The 14470-nt window shown below is 37.3% G+C and overlaps 1 protein-coding gene across 4 annotated transcripts in view; it reads right to left on the bottom strand.

Moving 5' to 3' along the window:
- Positions 1 to 14470, bottom strand: part of LOC122801821 (beta-1,3-galactosyltransferase 5-like) — a 264092-nt gene that overhangs the window by 37330 nt on the left and 212292 nt on the right. For 2 of the 4 annotated variants that reach the window (XM_044071447.1, XM_044071445.1), the window contains exon 2: positions 7624 to 7708. The exons of the other annotated variants lie outside the window; for them this stretch is intronic. Coding sequence is in view for 1 of the 2 variants with exons in the window: in XM_044071445.1 (XP_043927380.1) it covers positions 7624 to 7708 (85 nt within the window). In the remaining variant the exon portion in view is untranslated. The remainder of the gene's footprint in view (positions 1 to 7623; positions 7709 to 14470) is intronic. 4 annotated transcript variants of the gene reach the window in all.

The raw sequence follows: 14470 nt of genomic DNA, 5'->3' as shown, positions 1-14470 counted from the left end.
GCACATGCATTTTGTATAACACCTTGCAGGGAGTTCTACACTGTCAACTCCTAATGGTTATGCATCAAAAACAATACATAGATATGGCCGACAGGATGTGTGGGAGCTCACTATGGCAACAGTGATACCTTTGAGTAAATCATCTCTGAAAGAAGTGTTGGGAAGTACATGCACAAAGGTGCAGTGTACTCAATTACTGGTGTGATGAGAGCTGAGAACAATGGAACTATAATGTCCTTTGATGTGGATGTCCAGCACATACTCAGGAGTTGTGCTACATATAAGGGATTAGTCACCACTGTGGACATATGCTGATGGACATGCCTCATACCATCTACCTGAGAACACAAATCACATACCACTTGGTCTGGTCATAGGGTTGTGCTGTCTATACTGTAATTGTCTTGTGTATTTGCTTTCATACGAGAACTAATCCCCCCCCCCAGTATTTTTGTTCATCTGCTGTGTCTCTGGCAACAATCCTTTGTGTTACTACTGCCTACATTATACCAATACAAACCTTGGATTCAGTGACTGTCCACAATTTGCAGTCCTCCACAAAGCTGATCAGACAAAGGATGTGTAAGTTGGTCTTGACTTCTGAGACTTAAATAATGAACATGAAAGGGCCTACTACAGAATCCTGTGTTATTGACCTGGTCACTGGACTCTAGATAGAGGTGACTTCCCACACTTTATTTATGTGATCCATTTGTCTACTCACTTGGTGATGTAGGTGTGTATGCCTACTTGAGACAGTTTCTCTCTAGTACCTGAGTGTGGATTTGTGTCATCTCTGGGCTAGGTCAAGTTAAGCAGGATTATACTGTTTTCATCATGCATGCCCTTGGTGACCTGCTTGAAGACTTCTAGCAAATGTAACAGGATGCAGCTTTAACACATCAAATGTGGGTTTGGTACACAGTCAGGAGATTACATGTGTCCTTTTTGATAATGTCCATTGTGATGTATTGGTCTGCTTCACAGAAGAAAGTCAGGAGTATGGGTCTATAACTCCATGCAGCAGGTGATGGTTCCCCCTGATCAGGCTGACTGTTTTTGTGCACCCTTCTATGAGAACATAGGCTGTCTGAAGGCATTGTTGCATTAGGGATCCAAGTGTGTCTGGAAGGTCACATTTTAAGTTACTTATAGGCAACCTGTGATATTGCCAGGGCCCATTGATTCTCTGTTATTAGCCGTAGAGACTGCATACGAGATGCCCTCCTGAGAAGAACTAAGTAATGTTTGCATGTATACTTTGGCTTATGGCCGGTGGTGACAGGGATGTGAAGTGTAAGACAAACTGTCAGCTAGTAGACTGCCTATTTTCTCCAGTTGAGTATGGCTGGTAGCATCCACAAATAGCTCTGTACTTAGCTGTATATTCCCCTTAACATTTCCATTTATTGACATAAGTGATTTGTGAAAACACCTAAAAATACAACTTTGGTCATGCATCACATTCCACACATTGGTACTGTTCCCAGTGTCATACAACTATACCAATGTTACGTAATTACATCAATTGCACAACATGCGCCTATATGTGTTCCATGGTAAAACTGTGTTTGAGTGATCTGATGCCCGGACACATTATAAATAATTTGTTTGTGGCTCATGCAGAACATTTCCGGATACAAATGCTAACAGCCACACAATGGTGCTGCTGACCACCTCAATAATCCTTGGGAATAGCAACACAGCTGCACATACAATGAATTCCACAAGGTTGTAATTAAATCAAAACATATATTTATGTGTGTATCGCAGCATTACAACATGTGGATGAAATAAAACTTATTTGCCCTTGTAATCAGTATGAATTTATACTGATGTTTGTCACAGACCATTGAATGTTGGTAGGTAGACACACACACACCTGTGCCATACTGCAAGTATCACTGTGATTGTGCAATGAGAACTCTGTACAATGTTGATTTGCTCCAATAGAGAAACACATATCCTAATACAACAACAATATACAAAAGAAATCATCATACCATGTCAACAGTTCTCAGGAGGCATATTACTAAGCTGTTAAAGAAGGAGCATATAATGAAATGGCATCAGCAGCCATCAGTACACTAATTTACATCATAGACTGTAATACCCTTAGCCATACTGCACATCCACATCTCAAAATAGCACAAGTCAATAACAGCAACATTGACATGTCAAATGTTCACAGAGTCGTACATTATTAAGCTAATGGCCAACATCACAAAATCCTAGCCATTATTATACCATTTAAAGCAAACTCCCTATATCTATATGTTATTAAGACTATTGTGCATATGTGTGTATTTGCTGGATTGTAATACATACTGCCATTGTCCATATGGGACATGCGCATCACACCATGACAGAATGAGCAATCACACATGCATTAGTCTGGAGATAGTTTGCAGAGGCTCATGGAAGGACTCTGCTTCATGATGTGTATATGCATATATGACATGAGGATATCCTCCACTCCTCAGCTAAAAGGATGTCATTTGGGCAGTGGAAAAATAGAGGAAGCTAGATGTATGGAACTATGGTAAAAACTAGTGGTGACATGAAGAGTGATTCCAAAGATTATACAGTGACCATAATGCACCAGCCACACACACACACACACACACACACACACACACACACACACGTTGTTGTAGCGTCTTTCGGCTTTACCCGGTTAGGGGTCGCCACAGCGGAACTCCGGTCCGCTAATGATTGGTAGTTGATTTTTACGTGCCGAGTTACCAGCCCTGACATACAACCTTCAATGAAGGTACACCCATTAACGCATGTCTCCACACAGAAGACACTCTGAGAATCGAACCGGACAGCATCTTACTGTGAGGCGACAATGCTACCACAGCACCAACACACACACACCAGTTGACTGCTGCTAATTTGGTACATCATCTAGAGAACTCAGTACTTAACACAAGAATATACAGTTACGCTTTTCTTGCCACACACACACACATACACAAACACACAAACACACCAGTTGACTGCAATGAGATTAGAACCACTATCTAACTATGTACACCAGCTAGTGAACTCAGTAATTAATGCAAGCATCATGACACAAGTATAACTTTTATAATGCTGCTGGACAATTTATAGTAGACAACATAATCAGTGCATGTTTGAGAGAAGAGGTATGGAGGCCTGTATGACATGGATGTGTAGCCATGTATGACTGCCAAAATATTTGAACTCCATGAGACTGTATTCCATTCTGTGAACAAAACTCAGGACTGTGCCCAGACTCCCAAGCTGTGAGGCACACAACTGTCCATCAAGCTGTCATTCACACTTTGCCACCTGACACTTTCCTTAATGAACTGTAAAATACATAGACACTGTGGATGATCTTGTAACCTTTATGAGGTACTGGCTTAGTTTGCATGTTAAGAAAGATATTGTACCACATGTCATACAGTTCCCCTTTAACTAAGCATTATATTTAAACATATACATCCTATATACACTGACTTCCATTTATATTATATACAATCTTATGAGATTGTATGCATTATATCATAAATAATGTTATATCAATCATTGTAAACTTACCTTACCTATACTTTAAGCAACCCATGGGCTTTTCATATCAAAATAAAAAAAATGGAACTTTGCAGCTCTTGAAATGTTCCCATATCTAGCTGTTTTCTTCAAAGGTCTTCCATATCTAGAACATTTAACAGGGAAGGCTGCTCTTTCTGGACATCTCATCTTCCTTGTGGGAGAGGGGAGTTTATATCACATGGGATCACCAATTACCAACAGCTGAAAAAATACATGCAAGAAAACCAGATATAGTAGTCCATGAAAAGAAGACAAAAGTAGCATTGATCATTGAAATTGCTACACCCAGTGACTACATTGTCTTACATAGAGAGACAAAGTAATAAAATACCAGGATTTGCAAGTAGAAATGAGGGCAATATGGAAGAAGGACTCCCAGATAGTTCCAATAGTAGTAGGAACAATAGGTCTTATAAAAAAAATTTACAATATGACTAATTTATGTTACCAATACATGTAACCCTGTACAAATTGCAGGAGGAGTCATTACTGGGCACCTTGAAGGTGCTGCGAAGAGCACTTCTGGCTAACAACAAAGACTGAAGCAATACTAATTTCATGACATTTAGTCATACTTAGAATTAGGAATGGGGTGCATTCCAATCATGGTATTAGAAACCCAAAAGACTTGGAGAAATTAAAAGAGACAGGGAACCAGATGGAGAGATAATAAAATCAGCAACCAAAGGAGAACAATATTGGTGGAATTAAATTCACCCTCATATCTTGGTGAGTACTTTCACAAGGTGGACCTGCTTTTACAAAATCTCATCAAGATGACAAAGATATATAGACTGCATTTTATATAGCATATATCATGATCAAAAGTAGGTTAAAAAATAAAAAAAAGACAGCTAGGTGCACAAGTTAGTGCCCAATAATGGTAGGCACACTGGTGCCACAACTGAAAATTGGCAGTGTAGAATTCACAAGGCACACAAACATTTCTACAATGGGGTTAGACCAAACTCAGGGGGAGGATGCCCCGTAGAAGGAGGTAGTAGTCCACAAAAAACACAATATCTAACAGGCCAAAAAAGAGCCATAAAGATGATAGAGTGGACTACTGAGGATAAGAAAAATTATGTATTGTTATTTTTAAGCAAGAAGCCCAGCATTTCTATATAGAAAACATTCAAAAAGATTAAGAGAGAAATTAGAGGAAAGTAAAATACCTGCACAAGGAAAACTGCCAAAAGCTTCTAATGCAAATTTGTTTTCCTTAATACAACAGATTAATGAAAAACATTATATAGACCTAGAAACCTTGGGCCATTTGGAAAAAGAAGCAACTGAAGAAGTGTGAAAATATAAATAAAAAAACTACAGATTTTTAAAGCTATAAAAAAAGAAACATGGACATGGAAAAAAAAGATCTGATATGGTGTAATATTTATGCAAAGGAGAAAGCCAAACTAATCAATACAAAAAAGCAGCTCCAAAGATATTTGAAGAGAAATACAGGCAAAGGCACCCAGATATGGAAAATTTTACAATACAAAAAAATAAAATCAAAAAGGAGGAATGTAGAACAGAAGATAAGTCAAGCAGAAGTTAAACAAATAGAAGCTGAGGTTATGGAATACCTGCTAAGTGAAAGATTTAGTGTACAACATCTAACATGTTATGTCACAGCATAATGGAACAATGACTCCTCAGATTAAGGAGAAACAGGTGGAGTTGGAGATGTCTGAAGAAGAACTATGGGCAAGGAAAAGAACAAGAAAGAGATGTAAAATGGTGCAATATTTATGCAAAGGAGAAGGCAAAACTAATCAATACAAAAAAGCAGCACCAAAGATATTTGAAGAGAAATATAGGCAAAGGCAGCTGGATATGGACATTTTTACAATACTAATAATAAGAAAAAAAGGGGGAAAGTAGAAAATAGGATTAGTAAAGGAGCAGTTAAAGAAATGGAAACTGAAGTTATGGATTACCTTCAAAGTAAAGGATTTAGTATAGAAAATCCAACCCTGGAAACATCACACATGATATGAGCCCCCAAATTAAGTAGAAACAGGTAGAACAGGAAGCATCTGATCAGTTGCCACATGAAGATACCCTGGAGTCTTTAGCAGGAAACCAGTACAAAAGTTTAGAGTTGCACACCAAGAGAAGAAACAGGAAATGGTGGCAACTCTGGTGCAGTTAATGTTGTAAAGTGATAGGCCAGCGAGTTCCCATATGAAAGACTAAATGGTGATGCAAGATGTAACTGAAGGCAATATGCCACAGAAAGATGTTCTAGAACTTTCTGTAGAATGCCCACATGAAACAGAGAATAAATAATGTGCCCCAGTTCAGAAGAAAAATACCCAAGGGGGAGAATTGTTTGATTCAATAGAGATGGATACACATATTAACATCGATTAAATAAATAGATTACAGAAAGTAAATAAAACCCAAAATGCTAGAAATCTGATAAAATAAATGAACACAGTAATCAAGACTATGAACATAAATTCACGTGATATAACAGACGTAAATAGGATATGTTACTAGGTTCTTGCCACAAAAATACAGGGCAATGAGAGAAAGGAAGGAAGAAATTAAGTGTGATCGTAGAGGTACTTAACAGAGAAAACTATAAATCAATTAAGACAAAAAGTGTTACTGTTTCGTAAGTAAGTACTTAGAAAGATAGACATGATAAAAGCAAAGTGCAGTAGTAGAATAGAGCATGATCTATTGTACATCACTGCAAATAATAAACTTAATACATCAGTACAGGCAAAATGATTTGAAGACATGCAGATGAATATAAAGAAAGAGTAAAAAATAAGCAATTCACTGATGATTTTTATAGAGAATTGAGAAACAAAGCAAAAGGAATAGAAACACCACCAAAAAATAACTAGACACATTAAGAAATATCTATGAAGACCTGGTGGAACATAATAAATATGCTGAATGGATAGAAAAAGTAAAAGAAACAGCAAGAAGTTCAACTGTATAGAATATGAAATGGGATGAAGTAACAACCAGAGAAAATGAAATCTCCTTTCACTGGCTGGTGTGTGTAAGCACAAAATTATCATTTTGTGAAATCACTCCCCTTCAGCTAATTACCAGAATACAAAGGTTCCCACCCCCTTTCAGTTTACCTTGCTCTTTTAAAATGAATGGTTCTCCAGTTAGACATTACCCCTTTTCATATCTAACTGCTTAGTGCACACTGCAGTGTTTAGGATACTAAACCATTTTTTTCATCTTATCTTTAAACATCTATTGCAAGACCACCAGTTACTGGAGAGCCCACATTCTGCCTCTCAGTAGTCATCGTGGTCTCAGTAGTTATCATGGGATTAGTGCTTCTGTTTTCTTCTGGTGAAAGGAGGAGTACAGGAACATTATTTCCTGGAGACTGCTGATTACCAGAAAGCCTAATAACTGCTTTATAGGTGACAGCTTGGAATCTGTGCTTATATTCTGGTCCTGGTGAGAGAATGAGCAGAGTGCACTGATTCCAGACTGTCTCTGGTTGGAGAGTGAGTGTCTGCTTAACATTCCTGATTGGTCTGGTTGCTGTTCAAGGCATATACCAGGAAAAGGTTATAAGCCTACAGACCCTTGCATCATCTGGGACAAGACTGCAGATCACCAAACAGGCTGCGGCCTGCTTCTCTTCTTGGGATTGGTGCTAATATTTTGTTTCTAGTGAGACAAGAAGCAAAGGAGCACTGTATCCCAACAGAGTAAAGCTGTGGTGAGACCAGCATTAGTAGTAGCCAGGCAGTAGCCATTCATCTGACTCCCCTCTTTTCATCATTCTTGACAAGTTAATTCTTTGTTTTTATTAAGTAGTGCTTGATTTGTTTCTAACTTCAGAATATCTGCCTAAATGAGATCCAAAATGGCTGCCGACCTATAAACACTGCAGTTACCTAGCTTTCCAAATACTAAATATAAAAAAACTACTTTTTCTGACAACAAAATTACGATCCAGGAAAAAAATAAAACTTTATAGTCATCAAGACTAACTGCTACAACTTGGAAAAACTACCAAAAACAGACGAGAATATTGAAAAATAAGATTACCTTTAATGCTACCAGGATTCCTTCATGTGTGCTCTGCTTGCTGGCTGACTGAAACACCTGGAGGCCAAATATCTTCTTGCATCCTCTAAGCAACAAGAGAGAAATAATGCCAACTGACTCAGATACCATGGACTTACAAACTACTAAAACTAAGTTTTCAGCACTTACATCTCCAAAAAAAGAGATTAATACTAAAAGGCCTAGAACTGGGAAACAACAAGAAATCACTAAATCATCCAGTAAAAATAAAACTGAATCTACAAACCTTGATGACCTAAAACTTGCTCTACAGTCTTTTCATTCTCAATATTCTCTGCCCTGGTATTCCACTCAGCCACACATGGAATAATGCAAATACTTACAAATTGTGCATTGCAATACAAAGTAAGGCATGACATTTCTTTCTTTTGACAATTAAAACTGCTGAAACCTATTTTATATGCTATTTTTGCCAATACTTTTATAAATAACTCCACATATAAGTGTTATCAGACTTGGGCAACAACTATGAATACTACACTATGTGTGTTTTTTTCCCTCTTACATAGCAATGCAATAAAAGCTTCATAAATGAAGAAAGAGAAGGGAAAACAGGGAAAGGGCAATGAAAAAGGGAAGTAAAGAATTAAAAAAGACCAAATGAAAATGTGTATACTATTACTCCCATGTCTATCTATCCAAATAACTAGCATACCTAAGATATTCATTCTAAACTTGTTAACATGACGTTTCTAATAATAATACCCTCGCCTTAGTTGGCAGATACATGATGTTAAAAATAGTTAATGGAACAAATTGTGATGCTAAATGCTTTATAAGTTTGACAAATGCTACAGAATGCAGAAGTATTATATATACTCTGATTTGCTTATTGTTTTATGATTAACCACCTCTTTGAAGAAAATGTTTCTCAATATGCTCTTGTGTGTACTAGACTTTAACAACAGTATATTATTAATATAATAATACCTCTTCTGTTATAAAGCTAACAACCTATAAATCTGTGGTTTATTACCCTGATGCTTCTAGACCAGAGACAAGAAATGTATCTGGAAGCATTTAACCTGACAAATTTTGTCATACATTAATACCACCAGTGACAATTATTTAAATGACTGATATTAGCTCTCTAATTAATAACACAGCTTAATACCCCAATCAAGATGCACTAGTCAACAAAATCTCAGGGTTATATACATTTTTACACTACCTTAGTCAACTCTAAGAACCCTCTCACCTTACACCAATTTTGGAGAATATTCTATTTCACTACACCAAACTATATTGCCCCCATTACTTTCCCTTATAATTCAAAAACTATGGAGAGCTAGAAGACTAGCAGAAGTTAAATAGGAAGACATGTTGTTTGTTATCTGTACTATATATGTTTTTAATATGCGGCTAAAAGTTATCAAAGCACTAGTAACAAAGAAGAGTTCCACCTAACCATTTCTGCTTTAACTCCTGTTATAACTCTTTATCATCCAATTCCCCCATCTCTTCTGGGCATAGTAGTTTAGTAAATAGGCACAAGTTTGATGCAGGAAGTGTTATATGCCAATGTCCTACCGCTTACATTTACTGTACCAACTATACCCATCACACTAATCCTTTACTGACACATAGTTACAATAACAGGTATGTGGTCATTTGATTCTTGGAATGTCAAAGGGATCCAACTCGAAAAAAAAAAAAGAAAACTACTTTTACATTTGATATTTAAATCCAAAGCTAATTTAATCCTCCTACAAGAAACCCACATGCTACCAGAACAATGGAAACCCTCCCTAAAGAAAAAATGGATTAAGAATATAATTTCCTCTGGCAAATCCCAACATAGCTCTGGAGTGGCAATCGTTATTAAAACTGACTCCCAATGTGAAATCTTAAAACATGATACAGACATGAATGGAAGGTGGTGCTATATAACAAAACCAGCCTGTTTAGACAAATCTTTTCTGATATTAAACCTATACACACCTTGTGTAAATCAACACAAATTTATACTGTCTATTTATAAAATACTGCTTGACTTTCCCAATCATTACTATATACTAGGAGGGGACTGGAACTCAATCCAAGACCCTGATAATGACAGATCCAACACTAATTCTAAACACAATACCCATGCCATATCAGCACAGAACCCAGATACCTATCAGATCATTCTAAGATTAATCTAACTATTGATTGGGATAACAATGAAACTAACAGTAAACAGTCATAACAAATGGGTTGTCCTGCCGTCAGGCGCAGCCGATGATGGCTGATTCCAAAGTCTGGGTCGGCTTGGCTTGATAATCAGCACACCACCGGCGTCATCTCTCTGCTGGTCTGGGTAGGCATCGGCCGCCGACGCATTTTCCCTGTTTCAGTTGCCAGCCCCAGATGCAGTTGCCCTCTAATAAAAAAAAATAAATTTAAATGCCAATGTTTCCAAAATAAAAGAAAACAAAAAACATAAAAAATAAGCATGTATACATATATATACAAAAAAATACTATAAGAGACTCCCCAGCTAGCTATTAGGAGGAGTACCACACCCTAGGTACCACACGGGGGGGGAAGGAGGGGTGGGCTGACTGCAGATGCTCTATGATCTTATCCTGTACAGACATCTAAGGTAGGTGGTAGGTACAAAGTACTGTGGATGCATCTGCAGTCATAATAATACAGGGTCATACCTAAATACAGCCAAAGAGGAGGGGAGGAAAAAGAATGGAAGAGTGATTATGATCCTGCAATACAGCAAGTGCAGCTTAGTGACAGCAGGTAGAAAAATAGATGTAAATTATAATTAAGATTATAGCAAATGGCAAATAATCTCATGTGGAGGTCCATCCAATCCTTGGTTGCCACTCTCTGGCCGTAAAGCTGTGTTAAGATAGTAAGTATGCTGAGAGAGGTCTTATGTTCTGTGGAACTGGTTTTCCATGGTAGGAGTAACAGAATCTTATGCAATTTCCTATCCATTTTGAAGATTGTCTGTTTGGAAATTTTTTCCTTCCCTTCCTTTTTTCCTTCCTTCTTGTAAAAGCTTTGGTCAAAAGCTGGTCAGTACTTCTGTTCAGGTAGTAGCTGTCTATGTACATCAAGGTATGCAAGGTGCACAGCGTCCCTGTTCTGTCTTGATGGAAGATTAGGAAGGGTTTGTACTGCCATTAAGGCCTGTAGTTCCCCTCCTTGCCTCCTTGCTGATTGCCAGTAGGAGGAAAGCAGTTTTTGATAGATGTTGAAGATCTGATGCTGCTGCTGCTTCAATCAATGTGAGGTAGGTGTCAATTTTCTAGCACAAAGTTCAAGTCCCATGCTGGTAATGGTGGAGGTTTTACATTCTTGATCCTCTGTCTTTGAGATCCTGAGAGAGGAAGAAAGACATGAGAGCAGGAGGATCTGGAAAGAGCTGTGGCAGCTTGGATGATGCAGGGAATGGGACAGGCCATATGGAGGGGATGTGTGGTGAAGATGTCGGGGTGTAGCATCCATTCGTGAGCATCCCGAGGTGGTTCTGCTTAACATGTCTGCTAGGGTTTTTTTTTTTCCGCACAAATATTGCCTGTAACTGGATGTTGTAGCTCAGAGCCATATTCCAAGGTCTAGAGTCATGCATAGGGGGGGGTATGAATGTCTCTCTCCCTGGACCCGTTTTCTCGGTTTTCGAAAAGAACCGGACGACCGTGTCGGTCTTTTTCTTTTTTTTTGCGTTTTTAACAATTTGAGGAGGAGGAGCATCCGCATGGCGGCATAATCTCCGAAAAAAAATTCAGCAAACTCCGACCCCCGCTCAGACCCCGGAGGCGTGGGAAGCACAGGCCCGGGGTATAACTGGGTCCTTAATGCTAACCTATGAAGAAAAAAGGAAATTCTACAAGAAGTAGATGCCATCTTGGACCAAGCTTTAGACAATTTACTATACAATCACCTACCTATAGACATTTACTGGGCCTCTATTAAATCCATAATTAGAGCTACTTTTATAAGTAAAGCTTCATATTATTAAAAAAATCTTCTCCAGGAGGAAGCCAATCTTAAAAATCAAATCATTAAGCTAGAATCTCAACTCCAATCATTCTTTAATCAAGAAACTGAAACTTAAATAACACAACTCCAACAAAAGCTATATGATCTCAACACTGAAAATCTAAAATACCAAGAAATTAAAACTTTAGCGAATTACTCTGAATGGGCTCACATGCCATCTAAATTCCTGGCGAGGCTTATTATCCAAAACAAACCCTCCCCAAACATAACAGAACTTATCTACCAAGACAAACTCTATCACACTACTCAATATATCATACGTATCTTTGAAAGTATATATACAAAATCATACAGTCTATCAAACCTCTCTCACAATAAACAGGACCTAGATGCCTTCTTAAACCAATTAAATTTTCCTAAAATCAGTCCAGATCAACAAAAAATGTTATCCTCCCCAATCTCCCAGCAAGAAATTATTATGACAATCAACAAACTCAAACAGAACAAATCACCAGGTCCAGATGGTCTTATGGCCGAATTCTACAAAGCTTTCCCACAAAAATCATCTCTCTTTCTTCTCCATCTATTCAATCACATTACTTCCAATGGTATAAGTGATATACATCTAAAAGCATCCAAAACGATTCTCAAACCAAACTCCGACTTCAAAACCCCCCTGAACTACAGATCTACAACCCTAATAAATCTTGATACGAAAATATTTGCATCAATACTAGCAAACGGAATTAAACCAATAATTCCAAACATTGTTTCCCCTGAACAATCAGGTCTCATAATACACAGACAAACCTTTGATCATACCCATACCCTGGATACCATGATCAATCTTTCTACCCATACACGTACTCCAATCTATACCATAGCTATTGACGCCTCAAAATCATTTGATAGACTCAATGTAAACTTTTTGCTCAATATCTTGCCTCTCTAACATACCCAATAACTACATACAAGCTATCAAAACACTATACTCCAAGGCTCATACTTAGCTACAAATTAATAAACACCCATGTTCTCAAATTGACATTGAGAATGGAGCCAGACAAGAATGTCCTATGTCCCCCTATCTTTTTAATTTATACATTAAACCCCTTTTTCTCATTTCACAGAAAACTTTCCACCATATCCCCAATATCTTTAACACTAAAATTACCCTAGCGGCTTTCGCTGATGATCTAAATATTTACTACTTACTACCTAATTCAGACCTCCAGAAACTACTATCTGTTACAGACACATTTTCAACTTTCTTGAATTACAAACTAAACCTAAAGAAAACAAATATCTTCCCCATTAACTCCCTCTGTCAGCTTCCCACATACTCCTTAGCAGCTGATATTAAAACTAACCATTCATTAAAATATCTAGGAATACCCTTCCACCAAGATCCTAAACAATCATATACAAATAACATTATTAATCTCTGGTCAAACATACAACATGATATTGGCAGATGGACAAAACTTCAACTTCCATTCCTGGCTAAAATAGCCACAATCAGAATTAATCTTCTACCCAGATTTCTATATATATTTAATGCCTCCAATACCATTATCAACCTAAAACTCTTCAAAACCATTCACTCCACAATTTCCAAATTTATTTGGGTCCCCAAATCACTCAGAATCAGTTATAATAAACTGACCTACCATAAAGACTATGGAAAGTTAGGGCTGCCAGACTTTAAACTTTACTATGATATTATAAACTGTAATAGACTAATAACAATAGCCGACCACACCCTGTCACCACAACAATGGTCTCTAACCTGGGTCAAACTATTACACAACTATATCAAAACACTATGCATCAACCCCAGAGCCCTCTCTTTCCTTTTAAAAAATCTTAAACTACACCCAATCATTAAACATAAAATCACTATCATACAAAAGATTTTCAAGTCATTAAATCTATATTATGCATTCACTTCCCCTACAACCTATCCACCTTAACCCCAATCTCAAAACGAATAACAACATGATTAACCTAAACAATTATCCCCTCTTCAAGAAACTAACCATGTCTGATATATTTCCCTTCAAGAACAATATTATCACTGAAATGAGAACACAATTAAAGCTCCCTAAAAGCTATACAATCATTTTAAGGAAAATTTGAGACCTTAGCCAATACATCACAGACAATCCTAATAGCAATGCAAATGACATTCAAACCTGTAAAACCATATGGAACTTCCTATCCTCAAACAAAAAATGTTATGTAACTCCTACAAACTTATTATATCAATCAAAATGCAAAAAGAAGTTATTTATTCTAGTTACTGGAAGGAAATCAATCATTCAATCACAAACAAACAAATATCTTAAGCGACCCAGCTTACCTCTAAACTTATTCCCCTTAAAAAACTTAAATATACACAGATCATGATACTTCATAATGCCTATCTCACTCCAATCATTATAAATTAAATATATCCAACCACCTCTCCATTACATTCCTACTGTGATAATCACAAGGCTGATTTACTCCACATCTTCTAGAGCTGCAAGTGCACCTACAAGCTATGGCACTCAGAATCCAACTAGAAAAAATGGGCTATGAAAAGCCCACCTTATCTTGGAAACTAGCTCTCCTACATATCATCCCCGCAGGCCTGACTAAACTACAAACACATATTAAAACACTAGTTTCTTTACTTAAATACTACATTATATTACATTGGAAGGATAGAGCATCACTCATATAGGAAGGTTTCAAAGAGTTAGCTACCAAACACGTACTAGCTCAAAAATATTTAACCTACACTCTGAAATCCCACACTCACTTTACAGAATTTTGGAAATCCCTTTTTGAACATGTTCTAGCTTGAAGTTAGTATATATAA

This window comes from Protopterus annectens, chromosome 5.part0 (assembly GCF_019279795.1).
Source record: "Protopterus annectens isolate FY-2018-M chromosome 5.part0, PAN1.0, whole genome shotgun sequence".
NCBI lineage: Eukaryota > Metazoa > Chordata > Ceratodontiformes > Protopteridae > Protopterus > Protopterus annectens.
The sequence above is the reverse complement of the archived record's forward strand: the minus strand, read 5'-3'. Positions and strand labels throughout refer to the sequence as shown.